The sequence below is a fragment of the Ruditapes philippinarum genome, unplaced genomic scaffold (assembly GCF_026571515.1).
Source record: "Ruditapes philippinarum isolate M1 unplaced genomic scaffold, ASM2657151v2 ctg2653_1_1_1_1, whole genome shotgun sequence".
Taxonomy (NCBI): Eukaryota; Metazoa; Mollusca; class Bivalvia; order Venerida; family Veneridae; genus Ruditapes; species Ruditapes philippinarum.
In genome coordinates, this window is record NW_026859318.1 from 73,364 (window position 1) to 94,147 (window position 20,784).

Below are 20,784 nucleotides of genomic sequence, written 5' to 3' on the forward strand. Positions count from 1 at the left end.
TTTAAGAAGTTTGAAATGGTTTGCTTATTTACTGCAAGTACGTTAAAATTTAGGTGTATGCATAATTTTGTAGAAAGATAAATCTGGTTTATTCGAGTTGTCTTTTTTCTAGTATTTTAAAAATGTCTGCAGGGTGGTTGAAATTTGATGAATTATATTGTAATGGTTCCAAATCCACAAAGATTAATTGAAAACTATTTTCATCATTTGTTTTCATTGTGGTTAATATAAACACAGACAGTGTCTCACTTGGGGGATTATAATGTTCACTAATGAAAACTAGAACAATCTTATTAACAATATTTACCCCCAAAAATATTAGATACTTGTACACTTGATACATATTTATTATGAGAATATTATACAATATAGATATAAAGAATCAACTACGATGATATAAACACAAATGTTTAAAGTTTTAGTCTGCAATACCTTTGTTTCTTAATGGTATACTTACTTAAGCCATGTTTTGTATGCATTTTTAAAACACAAAACTTTTCTCATAAATTTGTTTTAAGAATAGCACAGGCTTGCGAATTTTTTATTTGACAGAAATGTCAAGAATTTTTACTCTGATATGAGTCTTATATTTTCGTATATTAATAGAGACTGGTCTCTGTGTTAAAATTTCTTCTTGAAGAAAGTTAACATGTATATTTTTTCGCCTTACTAAAATCATGTATTACATAGTACCATGTAAGTTACATGTGTATGCAATCAAGATAAAATAAAACATATCAGTTTCATAAAAAATCTGTGTTTGTAATTCTTAGCTCACCTGAGCACAACATGCTTCATGTTGAGCTATTGTGATCCCCCAGCATTCGTGGTGGTTGTCAACAATTTCTTTAAATAACATCTCTTCTGAAACCGGAGACTGCACAGTAACCAAACTTTACAGGAATGAGCTTTGGGTTGACAAAGTTGTTCAAATGGTTCCGGTCTGTTGCATAAGTAGGTCACGGGGACAGAAAGTTTCAAAAATGCAAACTTAAAAAAACGTTGTCTGAATGTACATTGCCCAGAGCTTTGATATTTGGTACATGTATGATATCATCTTAAGGTTCTCTAACAGAGTTGTTCATTGTCCCTAGTGTCAAAATTGACCCCACCCCAGGGGTCATAGGTTTTCCTTACATGTATATAGTAAAAACTTAAAAAAATTCTGAATTGACAAGAGCAAGAGAAGAAACACTGAATAGCATGCAGCAAATCTTAGATGGACCGTTTCAATTAAAGTACATGTAAAGCTGCCTTCTGTGATTAGCACGATTTAATTGTCAACTTGTATTTGTTCATACAATCGTGATGTTCAAATGACAAATACCAAAACCAGACTAAATAACGGACTGCGTACAGATTTTTACGAGCATGCGAGCCATTTTAGCTGATTAATAATAGCTTTTGAAAATTATTTTGCTGGTTCAAAGTGACAAAGTATAAAATGAAATATTAAACAGGTTGGTGATTGCTAAATCACATTTATTGTTGTCTGTTGGAATAATAACAGAAGAATGAGCTATATGTTAGCATACTACTAAAGATGCCATATCACAAATGATATAGTATAGTAACTTTAAGTAAATCAGCAAATGGTATATACATATTAAAAGCAATGACTGAACTTTTTGCTGAAAATGTTTAACAAATTAATGTGTAAAGAAAGATCAAATCAAACGTTGATTTCATTCAGAATAACATGCAAATATCTGTGATAACATGCATATGATATCAAAAAAAAAATTCTCTTATTTTGCTCTGTCTGGAAAAATAAGATAGATATTAGTCGGCTACCATTTTGATACCAGTATATCTTCACTTCTTGATTCTATTTAGACTGGATAATAAGGCAGCATTTGGACAAGGGTGATCATAAATCATTACATCACGTACCTATAATACAAAGACGTCCTGCGCATTATTCCAACGAGAGTTATGGTATACTCCCTATACAGAATCACAAAATTACTTTTAATTAAGTCATCACTTAATTCGTAGTTTGATTTAAATTTAACATAGCCAAACTGTCATTCTTTATAAATAACACTTATACAAATACCGGACTGTATTTCTTCCTCTAACGAATTAATAATGTATTCGGCAAATGTCTCAAAAGTCAGGTAAGTAATTGAAAGTGATGGCAGGTCCCCGATCCGTCATATTACCAGCATGGGTTCACTATTACTGGAAAGAAAATATGACCAAACACGGTAGAAGACTTATAGTTGCAAAAAGGACCATGGGCACGAAGAAGGTCCATTACTGCATTTTCTTCTGTGATGGTAAAACTGTCCAAATTCCGGCGACGGAGGGCAAAATTGTTATAGGCCGGCATACCTAGATGTTTAAAAGCTCTAGAAACGACGCCCTTTGTGAAGTAATTTTTGAAACTGGAGATGGTTACCGTCTATCCACATCCACAGCACTCTCTAGATCTAGCACAATGCGACTTTTTCCTTTCCCTAAAACTTAAAAAGTTCTAATTTGATCGCCGATACAAGTCGCGACAAACCTTTGGCTCAGTCATCAGTCAGTGCCTCAGAGGTCTTCCTAAATCATTAACGCGAAATAATTCTTTAGTAAAAATGGGAAAATAAGGGACGTAATGTTCATTTGACCATGGTCGATTTGTGTCGAATTGAGTTGTCGTACAATGCATATTACATATCAAACAACCTTCGTATTTTATCATATTAACGTTGTCTATTATAGTCTTCTTTTTTTCTTTTTTTTCTGTGATATTTTGATACAACATGATGCTTCTTGAAACGAAACGATATATAAGACGTGTTATAACACGTTTATGAATATTTTTTATTCAGTTTTGCCTGAATATAGATGATAATACTTTTAATGCTATTTCCATTTATCTAAATATTTTGTGCTGTAACACAAGATACGCGTATCTTGTCACAATTTTAGAGTCGAAGTAAAAAATATATTATAAATAAAATGAAGTGGCGACTGTGATTTAGATTGAATTTTTCTTCATATTTGTATCTTTTCACTATACAGAGTAATACTGGCGATTTATGAGTAGAATTGAATACCATACTGCATCGTTGTTTATATTGTTTAAAGATTTTTATTTGTTTGGTTGGATTTTACGTCGCACGAACACGGTATAGGTCAGAATAGCGACGTTCCAGCTTTACAGGTGGGGGAGACCTCAGACCCTCCCACGAACGGGCACTTGAGTAGAACAACCGACGTTCCTTAAGGTAGCTGGAGCTGGAACCACACATGAAAGAATTAAAGTCCCTGTCGGGATTCAAACTCACGACGGTAAGTAGCAAGTGGTAAGTTTTCTAGATATCGACATTTGTGTGACAAGGTTAATGTTAGTTGCTATTTCTACTTACAACATAGCAAAGACTTCTGTGTTAAGATACATATTTACGTATTGTTGTCAAAATATTTATGTGTATGACGGGATTTGGTGCGACAAGATGACTGTACGCCACAAAAGGTCAGACAATATGACAGTGCTAATAGCTACTTAAAAAATATTTCATAAATATTTTTATTTTTCCGGGGTTGGGGTGAGGGGGTTACTGATTACTAACGGCCTTTACCTTGCTTACATTTGGAAGTACTCGTATAATTCCGTCACCTTAATTTCAAGAATTACCTTCCCTTTTATCTCTGATTTTCGTTATAATTCTTTTCATTTACTCAGTAGATTTTATCTCCTTCCTATTTTATTACTGAAAAATTACTTCGAATTATAAGCAGCTTATCGGAGTGCAAAACAGAAATTTGATTTGACAATCTATACTTCGTGACTGACACTAAAACTTCTTTGTATAGAATGGTGAAATATTTATCATAACTGGATTTTTTAACCTTCTTTACTAAAATGTTTTTACTTTAATGAAGTATTTCAGAATCCACGAACCTGATGTACGACCACCAGGAAAATTAAAAAATTAGAACGGAATTTTGAAGGACTTTGAAAAAAGGAAACGAAAATGGGAATGCAATCTGTTAAAATGCGTTAAAAGGTTGAAGAAATACTGATATTACCTTTGTTAGTTTTAGGACAGACCAAGGGCATGCTGCTAAGATAATCAAAAGAAAGAACTCGATAGTTTTGACAATTTATTTCAAACAAACACCTCAAACAATAGTGAACATGAATACAAGAGAAATAATGTGTATAATGTATATCCTTTTTAGATAGTTTTCAATTCGAATGTAAAATATCGTGATGCTTCGTAAATATTTAAATTTAAATGCTATGTACATTTATGTTCATTCACCGACTATTTACACTGAATGTTGAAATAAATGTAAACAATCTTGTTGGTATTTCTTTCTTTCTTTTTAAATAAATCTTTCTTAAAAAATCATTATAAAATCTTAATCTTGTATATGGTTTTCTCTTCGAGTGAAAATGACCTCCCGTGCTAAATATCATTCTATATTTTTCACATACATGTGGGCTTAAGACTATACTCAGGCAAGGTCTTCCATCATCAAGGAAAACATACAGTAGGCCAATAAGTAAATTTAACTTTTCTTTAAAGGAAACTTCTTTTCACCATACCAGTAACTAATTGCCAATGCGTAGAGAACAGATATTGATCAGTCGATCATGAAAACGCATTGCGTTGAACCAAAACTTTTGCGTACAGTTAGTTTATCGGACCAGTTATCATACGTACAGCAAGAAATACGGACATATTGTAAATATATGCGAAAAAGATATTTAAAACTTTCCGTGTATTTTGTTGTGCTATTTATAATAGTAAACATGCTGTTGCTATAATTAAACAAATATCTGTTACATAACGTCTGTTATTGTATTCTTTTTATAAGTATGTAAGATTACCGGTGATATTTGAAGTAGCAAATACCTCAAAAACGTTCTCCTTACAATAAAATAGATTCTTTTATTTTTACCATCATATACAAATAAATACTCCGCTCAGCATGGACTATATTATTAGAAAAAAGATTTACTACATACAACAAATATTTGAAGCAAAATGGATCTTACCCACATTACTTGTCACTTTCCACCGCCATTATATCCGTATCGCGCCATTTCACCTCGTTTAGAAAAGTATCGCGCCGCTATACGTTCGAACCCCTGAAATCATTTCAACTTCTTATTGTATGCTTCCAAGGGATCACCTTTTTTCCAGATATTTGACTTGTAATTTATGACGTGTAAGTTATTTTTTAATATATATATGCGCTGTGACAAATGGAAACTTTTAAGCGTGAAAAAATTGTTTTACTGACAATAAAAAGATAACCATAGGTTTTTGTTTTGCAATTGCGCACGCAGATATACATTAACGGAGCAGAAAACATGCATTAACAGATAAAAAAACGTGAGCACGTGCTGTCATTGCAGACGTGACTCAGGGGTGCAATGTAAAAATAGCTTACTGCAACGACGGCACCGTAGCCTTCTCAGAGACAAGGTATTATTCAGTCATTGGGTATGCATAAAAACCACACAAAAAACGATTACAAGGGAGACAACTCATACGAGCTTATTATATTTTTTTAATGAAATCGATCCATATTAAAATGATAATATGGATAATGGGTGATATTATTAAGACTTTGTTACTTTTCAAAATTATAGAAAAGTGATCTTCAAAATCAAATTTCAATAAAAGAAACAACGTTCAAAGGTATATTTGGACACATTTTTATAAATGGCGTCTTTTAAGACTTTTCTTGTGTTCCTTTGCCATTTTTATCATTTCAAAGGCGATTTTACATGGAAAGAGGATATGTTTTCATGTCTGCTAAAGCTGGTACCCGGTGCGTGGACGGTAGATTTCACTTTCCAGTACCGTTCATGAGCAAGCTCAAACAAACCGAACCTACAACAGTTTCAATTTTGCCGTTTTGGGAGTCCTTTAGAGATTCTGTATTTTCTATTTAATGGTCACACTCGTGATATTTGTGCCGTGTGGCGGCCGTAACGTGTCTCCCCGTACATTTAATCGAAGATGATATATTTTCGATTTCAGCACGACATTATTGTTGCGTTTGTGCATGTTTGTGGTTCTTTTAGTTATACGTATCAATAACTCTCACGACAATAACTGCAGTGCACGAATTTTTTAGACAACCCTCGTATCTATTTGGCCTTTGGACAACCCTCGTATCTATTTGGCCTTTGGACAACCCTCGTATCTATTTGGCCTTTGGACAACCCTCGTATCTATTTGGCCTTTGGCAACCCTCGTATCTATTAGGTCTTTGGACAACCCTCGTATCTATTTGGTCTTTGGACAACCCTCGTATCTATTTGGTCATTGGACAACCCTCGTATCTATTTGGTCTTTGGACAACCCTCGTATCTATTTGGTCTTTGGACAACCCTCGTTTCATTTGGCCTTTAGACAACTCTCGTATCTATTTGGTCTTTGGACAACCCTCGTATCTATTTGGCCTTTAGACAACCCTCGTATCTATTTGGTCTTTGGACAACTCTCGTATCTATTTGGCCTTTAGACAACCCTCGTATCTATTTGGCCTTTAGACAACCCTCATATCTATTTGGTCTTTTTCAAGTTGGGTGGTTCCAATATTCCTAAAGATATGTTGTCTGCTTTTTTAATTTGTCTTTTGAAAGCTTCTCTGTGATATGCAGGCTTCATAACCCCCAGACCCCTTTCAAAATTCTATTTTATTTAGTTTCGCCAATTGTTTTCTCGTTTAGGGCACGCGCATTCTTTTACTTGGGGACCATAAGACGCTTTTCATGGAATAGCACGAACGTGTCACGTTAACCGCCGTATGAACACATCTGCAGATGTTTCTAAATTCAAAACTTTAAGCCGGTACCATGGGGCGTGAACAACCTCACTCAAACCGAGCCTGTAACATTTTCAATTTTGCCGTTCTAGGCATTCTTTAGGGATTCTGTATTTTCTGTTTTACACACAATTTATTCTTTTTTACTTAAAGTCCTTCGAACGGCGTACTTTATATTGTAATATATAATAAGCCTAGCACACTTTAGATTTTTTTTTTAAGAATCTTAATTATTCTGGTTACACAATATTCTCAAATCTGGTCCAACTTGTCGTCTGCACTGTGTTTGTGAACGAGGAGAGACTTGTCGTCTGCACTGTGTTTGTGAACGAGGAGAGAAAGATCTGGTCCGACTTGTCGTCTGCACTGTGTTTGTGAACGAGGAGAGAAAGAAGTAAACTTAGATATCAAATTGAGACATGCCAAACTTCTTGATATCCAACCCTGCTTTGATTAAACAGCAAAATACGCTTGTTTATTTCCTAATTCGCTTTCGCTGAAAAGGAAATAAGATAATTATTCATCTTTAAATCTACAGAAACTAAGAAAATAAAACACAAACATATATGTAGCATCAGTCATTCATATTGCATTTATTATTTAAACATTGGTATAAATGAGCCGTGTCATGACAAAACCAACATAATGGGTTTGCGACCAGCATGGATCCAGACCAGCCTGCGCATCCGCGCAGTCTGATCAGGATCCATGCTGTTCGCTTGCCGACCCTATTACAAGTAGAGAAACTGATAGCGAACAGCATGGATCCTGATCAGACTGCGCGGATGCGCAGGCTGGTCAGGATCCATGCTGGTCGCATACGCACTATGTTGGTTTTGTCATGACGCGGCTCAAATAACGAAAGCCTCTGACTGGTTTCTGAGAACATTCAAGTACAGTTATTTTTCATGGCTGAGACCAAGAAAAACGGTACACACTCGAAAATGAAAACAAGCGATTGATAAAAATCATAAATCTGAATTGGGAAAACGCACGTGATGTCACAGAAATGTACGTCACAGTGATTGTACTATCTTATTTCCTACACAAACTGCTACAAATAACAACTAAAAACACTCCACAGGAAAGTGACTGTCAAATACCACCGAATGTTGGGCCTCATTCTTGCAAAACATTTAACATTTATGCAAAACGATGAAAAATGTCTACACTATATTTGCTTTAAATTTAAACAATACATTTTATTAAGGCAAAACTTGGACACTTTCAAAATTGTACTTATCACAGAATAATTTTGAATTTGAAAGACTGTGTTCCTAAGAGTTGCTCGCTAGAAACTGATTTTCAAATATGAATACAGATCGAATCATTCGAGCGAACAATGAATGTACAAAAAACGGTTTTGTACTAAAACGCTAGTACAAAGGTACTCATCTATACGTTGTAACGATGAGTACCAAATAATCTGTTTGGTTTTAATATTTTATAAGTAAAACGATTTTTACCATTTTAAAAGTATCGTAAAAAACTATATGAATAAGTTACGATTTAAAAAGCAGAATAATCTAATAGATCTGCATGTATCAAGTTGGTGTATTAATAAGTTTCTTTTCCATATGATCACGTACAGGTTTCGGAGTTGAGTCTGGATGCCTCTTAATAACTAATCTTACAGATAGGTCGGCAATTGCAATCTTGTGTGTCGGAGTTGTTGTCAGCGGTATCGCAATATCAGGTGGGACTAGCATGACAAAAAAGCATGTTCATGTAATATGGCAGTGATCCGCATTGTATTTTTGGTTGGGTTTACGTCATCGAGGTTGACCATGTTCATTTGGTGACCCATGCTGATTTTGAGGTCACTGGGTACAAGGTCAAGGTCACAAGGGCCTTAAGTTGAAAAGCTTGTCCGCTCACATTTGAAGCATATAATTATGTTCTCGTAGATATTCATCATAAAACACCCCAGGCAAAGCTGTATAAACCGGGGCGGGGGGGGGGGTCAAGTCATGCAGTGGCAGTTTAAGTTTTGAGGTTTTGAGGTCAGTACGTCAAAGGTAAAGGTCACTTTGATCTTTGCCACTAAAAACATATAGAATACATGACTTAGCAATGCACTGGCTTACTACCCTAAAATTTGGTTTGGAGGTTTTCCTTGAGCTCTCAATGACCACCCTTGATTCTGAAAAAGTGGTATGCGGGGGTATTCACGCCATGACAGTGGCAGATCTAGTTTTAACTAATCAAAATAATGCTCACTGGTAATATTGTCAATAAAAGACAAACTAAAATACTCGAACAAGTAGTAGTGAAGTATTATCAATCTCTTTAATTTTGTCAGACGGAAAGACCCGTAGGGTTATAAGTTTGTGTATCTAGTTAATTTAATTAAAATGTTTGTCTTCTTTTTTTTGAAAATAGTTATTACTTAATAAATGAAATGAAATTTTATTATTTTATAGAACTGCTCTTTAAAAAAATTGAAATTGAAATGAATTTTATATTTTTTGTCATTTTTTTTTGTCAATTATTAGTCATAATTAGTTAATGTTTTGTGATTGTATTAGGTTATCAGGTAAATCCATTAGATCTGGCTCCCAGGTATGTAAGTGTGTTGACAGGCATTGCAAGGCTAGGAACCATAGGGTCTGTGATCAGTACGGTTATAGCGGTGAAGGTTACTGGGGAACCAAATGTAAGTTATTGTAACTACATATAACATATAAGTTTGTTATATATGCATAATTCACACGTTTTTTCTCGATGAAACTATGGAACATAGTACTTAATATATATAATTATCCGATATAATATTTCATAACTGTTAGTAAAACAAATGAAAAGAAAAGACAAGTTTTAAATACATGTATAATATGCTATAAGTTATGCTTATACGGATCTTTGTTGATAGCGCAATTTCATAACATTCTAGAAATTTGATAACACGTTTTATCACATATCCGGGCCGCTTCTGCGACTGTGTAAAAATAGTATTGCACGGCCGTGCATATATTTTGACGTGACGTCATTTGCGTTATTTAAACATAGCGATAAGACGCGCTATAAGTTAGCGTTACATAAGCTATCTCATGTATCCGCCACAGCTGGTCTAGACTTGTTAATAATAATTTGATTATAGTTTTCCTTTTGTATATTTTGACTAGTAATCCTTTATGGTATCATTTTTCTTTTGTATACTTTAGACCATATTTATGTGACCTCTAATCCTTTATGGTCGTACTTGTCTATTGTCTCTTTTGACCATTATTATGTTAACCTAATCCTTTATGGTAGCAATTTTCTATTCATAACTTTGACCATTATAACGTCACTTATGTAAACAAATTAAAATGTATCATTTTCTATTGAAAAAATGGACATAAAAATTATGTGTCGGGTTTTCTATTCATAAAATTGACGTAAAAAAATATGTCGGGTTTTTCTATTATGATAAACAATATAAATGATAAACAAGCGAATAATATGTTTATTTATTATTAAATTGATGTATAACTTATGATAAGCTTTTGTAACTTGTTTATGTTGTACTTGATATGTTTTAGTTTAAACGAAATTTATTTCATTTTGTTTGTGTACAATGTACTTGTCGTATTATATATACAAAAATGTGTCTTGATTGTTGAAAATTTTCATTATTTTAACTTCTTTATAATTCATTTATTATTATGTAAGTTAGTGTAACAATTTTACAGTAAATGGACCCCATTGGAAATAAGCTTTTAGCTTAATGGGCAATCCTAGGGAACATACTCATTAATTAATCTTATAATTATATTTGTTGCATTTATGTGTGTGTTTTTATATATACATTGGTATGCAAATTGATATATGTGTGTATATGTCTATTCCCTGAATAAATCGATACGATAAAATTGACATAAAAAAAAGTCGGGTTTGCTATACATAAAATTGACATAAAAAATATGTCGGGTTTTCTATTCATAAAATTGACATCGATTACGTCATTATGTCAACAAATTGCCTAATGATTTGTTGTAAATCTTTTCTGTAAACAAAGTTGTAGATAATTGGATTGTGTTATCACTGAACAGTCAACATTTCTAATGCTGAGTGTACTAAATTCACCTGATTAATAGCTGTTAAGGGCAACCTGTATCAACTTGTTGTATCATAGTTTGGAGACCTTTCTGTTGAAAATGTGTCAGGGTTAAATCGTATACATATACATGCACAGTGCGTTAACTGGAGTGAGGGTATTAGTTACCCGCACTCCAGAGCATGCCCATTGATTGGCTCATTTTTGCTGGGGTTTACATATTGTGACGGCAGTGAAAGTGAAATCGACAGAAATGTCATATTTAGATGCTCGTTCATTGGTTCATTTTTGCCGGGGTTTCATATTGTAACAACAGGGAACGTGTTTTTATGTTTGACTATGATACAAAAGAGAAAGAACACCAAAACACTCGGTAATCTGATTAATACTCGGGGGGCTACGCCCCCTCGTACAAATCAGATAACCTCGTGTTTCGGTGCTCTTTCTATTACTTGTACTGTTATCTAATTATAGATGTAACATGTAGAGTTTTCTAGTGGCTAGACATGTTTGAAGATGTATTAGTTTCCATTGAAAAAATTGAACATCAAAAATATTTGGGATTTTATAGTCTTAAAGGTGACATGTCCTGTTATCTATTCATAAATGGGACATGTCATGTTTTCTAGCCATAAACGTTACATGTTACGTCATTATGTAAATAATGACATGTCATGTTTTAGGGCCAAAAACGATACATGTTACGTCATTATGTAAACAAATTGCCTGTGGATCCCCACCCATTCATCAGTTTTCTCTTCTAGCCCAACATCTTTTCAAACAAATAATTTTGACCGATTTTGTCTGGCACTTCAAATAGTCCAGATTATGTATAAATATTCCTTTTTTGCTCATAGCTCTAGAAATGGTATGAAAGGAAACAACAGAAAAGTGAGTATTGAAGGAACATGGATAAACAAAAATGTCAGTGATTGCGAGGATGTAATTTGTTTAAAATCAAGTTTGCTAAATTGCCTCGATCAGTTCTAGGTCCATGATGCCTTTAATTTTCAAAATCATTTTTATATAACTTTTAACATGTATTACACTGTATAACTTAACTTTCATCAGTCTTCCATGTAGAAAGACATTCGTATAAATGCACTGTGTTGGAATTGTTATATTTTAAAGGTTTTACAGAATTTTACTTGATATTTGTATAAAGATATATTTTAGAACAGGAATAAAAGCAGTTTTGTAAATTGTCTTTGCTTATACTGTATTTTATTATTTATGAAATTTAGATATTACAAAATGTACAACCTTTTTTGTGGTATTGTATTCAGAAGTTGGTACAGTCGTTGCATTGCGATACGATTAAAACTTAATCACGAGTTCGAGCTTCACAACGAAGTTGTCTAACATTTTTCCTTTTTTTCTTTCCTTATTTGTTTTCAATTTTATGATAGATGTACATGATTTGGAATATCAAGGTAGTTTTGTTATAATATTTAATAATTTTAATATACCGGGAATAATATTTTTATCCTGTATTTTGTGCAGTATGTAATAATCTTAGTACTTGTGCAGTACTGCCAACTGAACTACAGTTGAAACAATTTGTGTACTTGTATGCAGTATAAGGTTTCACTAACTTGCTAGATAGGCCCACATTGAAATCAAAAGAAAAAATAAAATGAGAAGTTAATAAAAAAAAAAAGACAACACTCGTAATCCTTACAAGTAAACTGTACGTGTTGTTGTTGTTGTTGTTAAACGTCGTTTTACAGTATTAGCCTTAAATTCTACTCGCAATTCAAGAAGAAACACAACAGAAAAATGTTTTACTAGTTAAAGCGGAGATTCAGAGAAAAGTTGTATATCACAAGCTTGTACTCTTTCGGAGGTATACAGTAAATCGCTCTATCGCTACTTCCGAGCTAGTGCCAGAGGTGGCAGTATCAGTGTTTGGACACCCCACCCCTATCTGCCCCTGGACCCCTACTACAACCCTGAAAAAAATAATTCAACACTCTACGGCTTACTATAAGATACCAAATACAAAACCACCGATAAAATTATATAAAAAAAATTTCAACAATCATTTTTTAAAAATAATTTTCAGGGTTCAGGGGCAGATAGGCTTGGGGTGTCCAAACACTGATACTGCCACCTGTGGCTAGTGCATGTCTCAGAAATAAAGTGTCATGTGTTTTCATATTTAATATATTTTGTAAACTCTACACCAAACATCGAAATTCGGAGAGTGCTGTGCCATGCAGAGTTGATTAAAGTTTCCAGAAAACGTAAAGTTGTTATAACTGTTTTGAAATGTAGTTGTTGTTAGCGAATTCAGCGTTGAAATGGACCGTTTCATCATGAAACAGAATAATTGTCCTCCAATTTTCATGTAAACAGCGATTCAGATTAAAAACAAATACGTTTCAAGTAGAAATGAAATAAGATTGAAATCAGTTGAATTTTGTTTGAATAATCGGTGAGGGACTCCGAATGTGTCGGCTTCGTGAGTTACTTCCCTTAAAAACCGATGGGCGTGGCTACGCAGTGATCTCCCCTTACAGGATTAGATGGCACATACTAATCCCATACTTGTTTGATTTATTATGGCTACCAGCAAATACGATATAACAAGTTTATCTTGAGTCATGCTAAAATCCACTTTCGTTTTCATTTACGATTGAATTTACCACTTAAATTGACTTGAGAAGTTACAAACGCCGAAGTTTTATTCGATTCATCACTGTTCATATTCACAAGAGTACTTTTGGATTAATTATTCAAGGTAAAAATCTGTTTCATCTATCATATGTTAGGTTTTTATTTTATACTGATTGGCAAACGAAAAAGTAAAATTTGAATAACTTTGAATAACTTATACGTAACAGCTAATCGAAGGCCCTTTTAACTCAAAAATGTAACTGAATATAACGATTGTTAACGTGTCGTTCCCGTCGTTTTGCTAAGTTATTTTTATTTTTAAAAACTCAAAGAAAAACGTCGGGATAAAAATACGAACTGTAATTTTTAGTTCTATATATACTGATTAGTATGAAGAATTTTAATGTTTCTATTATGCCCACCTCGCTCTTGACCGCTTTGATTGCGTTCCATTCCTGTACCTTACACAAGATTTCATCTCTCCGCTATTTACATGTAAAACAAGTCTCACATGATACCCAAGATTTAATCAAAAGTAAACCATCATGCGGTACCCAAGATTTAATCAAAAGTAAACCATCATGCGGTACCAAAGATTTAATCAAAAGTAAACCATCGTGCGGTACCAAAGATTTAATCAAAAGTAAACCATCGTGCGGTTCCAAATGTGCAAATATTGTGCTGAAAATACTCGTATACACAATTTCCTTTTAATACACAATTTCCTTTTAACAAAGCGTACGTACCCTTTTTATCATTCATTGTACATGTATAGACATGTACAGTGCACTACATGTACCTTAGTCACACAAAATACTGTCCAGAGAAGTGCGTATAAAGCCTTGGGGGACATTTGATTTTCTTTTATTTATTACTTATTATGTGTAGCTTATTACTGATAAGTGTATTATATTTATAATGCTAACACGAATATTGAATATATAGAAGGACCGAAAGTGTGTGTTATTTAAGAAATAATATATATCGCAACACTTTGCAACTTCCGAGTAGCGTCTTGAAAATTGGCATGTAAATAGTTGACATTAAATTCTAGTTTCACATTCGATTCCATTGATTTTATTTCAATAGTTTTAGCCATTTTTTTGTACACATGTAGTTCAAAGTTTAAATTGTGTAAAATTTGATGTTCAGTTCAGCTACAATTTTCGGCTTTTAAACCGCTTATAAAACAGTTCCTGAAATAAATGTTTGATTTTTTCCCTATACGTCATTTTAAATGTTTATTAAGTCTAAATAACTGAAAAAAAAATTAGAGGGTCACCGACACACCTGATTTTATTCCCCCACCCCTTTGGATAAAAGTCACGCTTTCTCAGGGTGTTTGTTATTTTGTGTGTTAGGAAAAAGATCTCCCTGAGTCAAATATCTTGCTATACACTGCGTCTAATGCCATTTTGACCACTGCGGAAAAATATGGATGCATTCAAGTGTACGGAATTCCGTATATTATAAATAGACGGGTAAAAATACGTGAAATTTAAAATACGTAGAAGTATGGGACTGTATATCATGCAATACTTATATGACTTATATACCGTGATCCATACACTTGAAATATACGGGAAGTTTGCTGTATTTACTAACATAAGGATTTTTTTATTATAAGTCCGTAAATTACTTAAATATAAAATTTTGTATTCTTGCAAATACGGATTCTGTATCAAAATGCACTTAAGAATTACCCACTTTCTATAAGAGGAAAGAAATAGTCTGATCTGACATTTGTCAGAATAACATAAAATAGTAAATGTAATACAAAATGTATTTCCCGGTTTTATTAACATGTTAATTGCATACCGATTACTAGTATATGGTTAGTGAACAGGACATATAAAACCAGTGTCCATTGCATGTACAGCCTACCAGCCCGCATAGCTCAATTGGTTAGAGCGCGAGACTTGTAATCCCGACATTATTGGTTCGATTCCCGGGATGGCCAACTAAAATTACTAATCAGTCTATCGGATGAGACTTTAAACCGAGGTCACGTGTATGAGTGCTAAAACACTTGGCACGTTAAAGAACCTGGGGAAGCTTCTGAATTGGGGAATATTTCTGTAACTGTATCTTGCACTATCCTCCAAAATATAAAATGTCTAATACTCTTCCCGAGGACTCGCTCATATGGGAAACCGGTGGCGATTATAAATAAACTCAAATACACATGTTCACTATATATTGAAAACGCGTTATTTGTATTAAAATTTACAACGCAACACTCCTTTGTGTAGTATGTTAGATCAAGCCCGCTTGGTTCGCTATATACGTTCTGCTAAACATACGCAGACATGATTGTTTAACACCATTTTAGCATATTTCATGTTTAAAGTTCTTTTTTACATTACCTTCAAAATAAAATCTATCATATATTTGGCTAAACGGCGAATAATAAATAATTGCGATGGCCGATTTGATAGTAATGTTTTGTATACAGCGTTAATGGTGAATTATTATTATTGGTGTTATTTTTATCATTATGGTATTTTAAAATGATAAGCAAAACGATAGAAAATGTATTAAAGAAAGAACCCTACTTCACCTGCCTGTCATAGTGCCATATATAATAGTTATTGATTGGACAATGATTTTACATTAAGCGTCATTGTGACACTGAGTTTTGACCCAATATCCTCAAAATTATTATGTGTCTGATCAGATGCCGTATACATACTAGGTTATATAAACAATGGCTTATTTCTTCTCTTAGTAATTCATCGACCAGGATTTTACATGAAGTGTCATGGTTACCTTGACCTATGACCTAAATCATCAATGTAGGTCATCTACTGTTCCATGGGCATTGTCCCTACCAAATAGAATAAAGCAGTGCTTATTCCTTCCCAAGTTATCGTATGAACAAGGTTTACAGGTTGTTATTACGTACATACTCATCAACCTTATCAGAGGATGGTCATCACAAAGGGCCATAACTAAGTCAAAATGAAAGTTTCATCTATGGGCATTGGATAGTAATCTTCTTATATGATCCTATAGACATTTATCAAGTTTAAAGTGAATGCCTTCAGTAGATTCAAAGATTGATGTTGCATGTAAAACTTTAACTTGGTATTTTTTAAGTTGAAAAAATTCATATATATAGTATCATCTGATTGGTTAATTATCTCGTGCGCACGACTTAATTATCTCGTACGCATCACAAAGTAACACGCATCACAAAGTAACACGTGTCAACTAGTTAATTATCTTGTACGCAAGACTTAGTAACTCGCGGCCACGCCATAGTATCTCGTGCGCTCCACTTAATTAAATCGTTCCCACGACTTAGTAACGCGTGACAACGACATAGTATCTCGTGCGCACGACATTGTAACTCGTAGCCACGACATAGTATCTCGTGCGCACCACTTAATTATCTCGTTCCCACGACTTAGTAACTCGTGGCCACGACATAGTATGTCGTGCGCACGAGATAAATAAAAAAGCACATACATGTATGTCATCTCTGTGCCACCGTAGGTAATGAATGATGAGACATTAGTTGATGTATGACTGAAACACTACTGACATCCGCGATAGAGTAAAACAATTTCGGGCTTTCTTTTGAAAAAAGATACTTATTACTTAATTTCTTTGTTGGTCAGAAAATGTAGATATTTTAACAAAGGTGAAATTTGGTCGTAAAACAATTCTTGACACGTTTTCAAGAAGATGGTCTGTTTAGATTATTTGATCCCTGCACATCTGTTATGTGTGCATTATTTTATCCGATTTTTGTACTCTATGTTGTTTTTTTTTACAATTCTTTGACTATCTTAGTCTTTTTTATGAGCATTGAAAGGCGTTTATTTGAACATTTTTGACTGTCTTACTCTTGCCCTAAGGTTCTGCAATTAATAGTGAACCAAGTAAAGTTTTTGTAAAATCTTTATTTATTTGATAATTGGTGATGTCTCTGTGAATATCTCACGATCAGTCTTACCTCCTAAATCAGAATTAATATTTGAATTGTATTTATTCTTGGTGTAATTTGATTCAATAGTTTAAACAAATGAATTTCCAGGATACTTATAAACAATATTCAATTGTAAAAAAAATGTATAATAAAATTATTATTCAAAGAAAAAGATGAGAACAGAAGGCATGGACTCATTGATCACTTCAGCATATAATCATGCTTTCATTACACTTAAATCCTGAGACGGTAACTCTTATATCAACTAGCATAATTTAAATGAATGACCAAATTACATAAAATAATGTCATTTTTTTAAATGTCATTATATTTAAAAAGATGTCATTTTGTTTGACGTTGCTCATTTGTGAGAGTTTTTTTTATAATAGAAATGCTTTAGAGTACACAATACAGTGTAACTTCTGAAAACCGAACACCTGTGGGACTAGCCAAAAAGTTCGGACTTTGGAAGTTCCGGAATTCAGAAGTTTGAAATTATTTGAACAAGTAGAAACAAATTACCATTAATTGTAAGCAAGGCATGGTGATAATTATGAAGATATATAAACTGAATAAATTAATAAAATGGCAACTTTATAGGCCTTTAAAAAAGTTTATAACTATATTGAATTTATTGTCACCTATAACTGAATTTTTATGATTTACAACCGAATTATGTTAATTATCACAGTTTATTCCTTAGCATATTTATTGTTATACCAGCTATTTTTAATTTTTGGTTTTCATCACATTATACTTCTCAATTTCTTAACTTCTCAACTTCTCAATTTTCAAACTTCAATCACTTGAAAGTTTCAGTCAAGTGGTTTGTATCATTTTACTAGGGATGTCAGTTCAATTAATGTATGTGTTTAACAGATTCACCAATAGTACCAGCCTAATCAGCATTCAGATCTACACATTAAATAAGACATAAAAGAACATCCGTAGATGTGTGTATACGATAGTTATTATGGAATCCTCAATGCAACACTTTCATGGAAGTTAAAATGAAAATAATTAAGAAATTATTACCGAACTGTTGAATAAATACAATACCATAAAATCATTAAAAATCAGGCAGATTTTTTTTTGCGTGCACACAATATAACATACTAATCTTTGTACGATTTTATTTGAATATTCTCAATGTTCACTTGTATGACAACTATAACAAGGTTATATCATAGCTCGAGCCCACAACATCAGGTAGAGTAACCTTATTAACTTCTTTATTTCCTAAGAAAGTTAAAAAAAAGCCCTTAGATATGCATGAAACAATTTTTATTACGGCAAAAAAGTATTGTGTTACCTTTTTTATTTCTTTTCTTTTCAGGAACTGCCTGTCAAAACAAAGATGGTGCTAAATGACACTCACTTACTTGAAAAGTCAATCCTGGGATTATGCCGTGAGGCGGTTGCCAACACAAGACGTCTTGAAGTTGACGGAATAATATGTTTGACTTTCAACGGCCAGGATCACGTCGTAAAAATACATGAATTCTTTGATAAACCAAATTATCCCGAAAATCAACCCAAAGAAACTTTCGGTACAGCTAAATCTGTTGCACGTGAAAATGTACACCAAAGACGAAAAACGCCCATTACAACATACGATAACGCCAATAAGAAAAATTCGGATCGGATTGAAGGTGATGTTTTGATTCAACCTAAACCAGACACTCAGGGAAGCACGAATCCCGAACCAAAAGCTAATGAAAACACGAATAACGGAATACAACAGGAAGATTGCAGCACGAAAGGTACTTCTCTGGAAGAATCGAAATTTACTACACAGATTTCTTCAGATACTCGTACAGTGACTGGTCATTCATACGTAGAGAAGAGATGTAAAACGTCCGGCATAACACAAGACAACGTCGAAATGAATATTTCGGATCAGATAATGATTGAAGCTGACACAAATTTTATCAAGCCCAACCCAGACAATGATGGAAAGAGTTCTTCCAAAATACAACAGAAAGATGTCAAAATAAAAAGGACCTCTATGAAAGTATCGAAGACTACTTCACATATGTCTTCAGATATTCGTACATTTTCTTGTCATTCAGGCTTAGGAGATAGATGTAAAACGTCCAACACAACACAAGACAAACAACACGCCAACATGAATATTTCGGATCAGATTATTATTGAAACTGATAACATTTTGATTAAACCCAAACCATGCACTGATGGCGACACGAACTCCAAAATGCATGAAGAAGATGGCAACATGGAAGTTACTTCTCTGCAAGATCCAAAGTGTACTACACAGATTTCTTCAGAAACTCGAACATTGGCTGGTCACTCAGGCTTAGATGATAAGAAGAAAAACATGTCGTCTGCAACGAATATTCTATGTAAGATATGTCAAAATATTTTTGAGAATGTTGAAATATTCGAAGCTCATAATCTGGCAGCACATAATCATTCTACGTGCATTCTTTGCCTAGCTACGTTTACGTCGCTAAGTAATATGAAGAGACATATGCTCTTAAACACGTGTATTAAACCATACGCTTGCAAAAAATGCCCGAAAAGGTTTTCTCATACCGATGGTTTAAAAAAACATTTACGGGCACACACATTCAAATTACGATGTGCTCAATGTAAAACCGGATACCCGAACAGAACATGCATGAAGAATCACATGAAGAAAGAACATTACTCTAAAATGTGTCATATATGTCCAAAGTGCGGCGAAAGTTACACTGATATGATTAAGTTCCAACAACATATGAAATCACACCAAGAGCAAGAACGTTCAAAACAACACGTTTGTGAAAAATGTCATAAAGTATTAAAATCCCCTTATAAGTTGCGAGAACATATGTTGTCTCATCGGCCAAAGTCACCGAACAAAATTGCCAGAAGGGTAGACAAGTATTTTCTACAAGGTAGTGAAGTACCATTCACAGCTAAGGCAAAAGATGAAAACTTAAGCAATGACTTACTTCAGATGGAAACGGAGGAAATAAACGAAAACCAAATCAATACAGACGCTGTAGATCACCTTTCGGACAACGAAGTTAATTTGATTGATAAGAAGGCAAGCAACGGATGTAGTGACTATTTGTGCATAGAATGTAACCATGGTTTCCACACGGAAAACGAACTTCATAATCACGAATGTAACACGCATGAAATAATCAATAACTCTGTCAGTGAAGATCAAGATCACAATAAATGCAATGATGAACAGAGTGAAAAGGAAACAACTAACCCGTATGAAGAATCAACGCAAGTGGACTCAAAACATTACTGTGTTTACAACGATGAAACTGTTACCGAACCGGTTACATGCGGTGCATGTCAGGCGATATTTTCAGTCTCTAAAGGTTTGGAGAATCACTTAAAGTTATACCCAGATCATAAACTGTAGATTTTTTTTATTATTGGGAAG

The 20,784-nt window shown here is 33.7% G+C and overlaps 1 protein-coding gene across 1 annotated transcript; it reads left to right on the forward strand.

Moving 5' to 3' along the window:
* The first annotated feature begins 13,355 nt into the window (after positions 1 to 13,355).
* LOC132756063 (zinc finger protein 184-like) lies at positions 13,356 to 20,772 on the forward strand. The gene is made up of 2 exons (XM_060747038.1): positions 13,356 to 13,568; positions 18,715 to 20,772. Exon 2 carries the CDS (start codon positions 18,736 to 18,738, stop codon positions 20,761 to 20,763), a length of 2,028 nt encoding a protein of 675 aa, XP_060603021.1. The 5' UTR covers positions 13,356 to 13,568; positions 18,715 to 18,735; the 3' UTR covers positions 20,764 to 20,772.
* Positions 20,773 to 20,784: the final 12 nt, after the last annotated feature.

Bases quoted from the DNA above. Each gene is read 5' to 3' on its own strand.
- LOC132756063 (XM_060747038.1), top strand. From the start codon at position 18,736: ATGGTGCTAAATGACACTCACTTACTTGAAAAGTCAATCCTGGGATTA.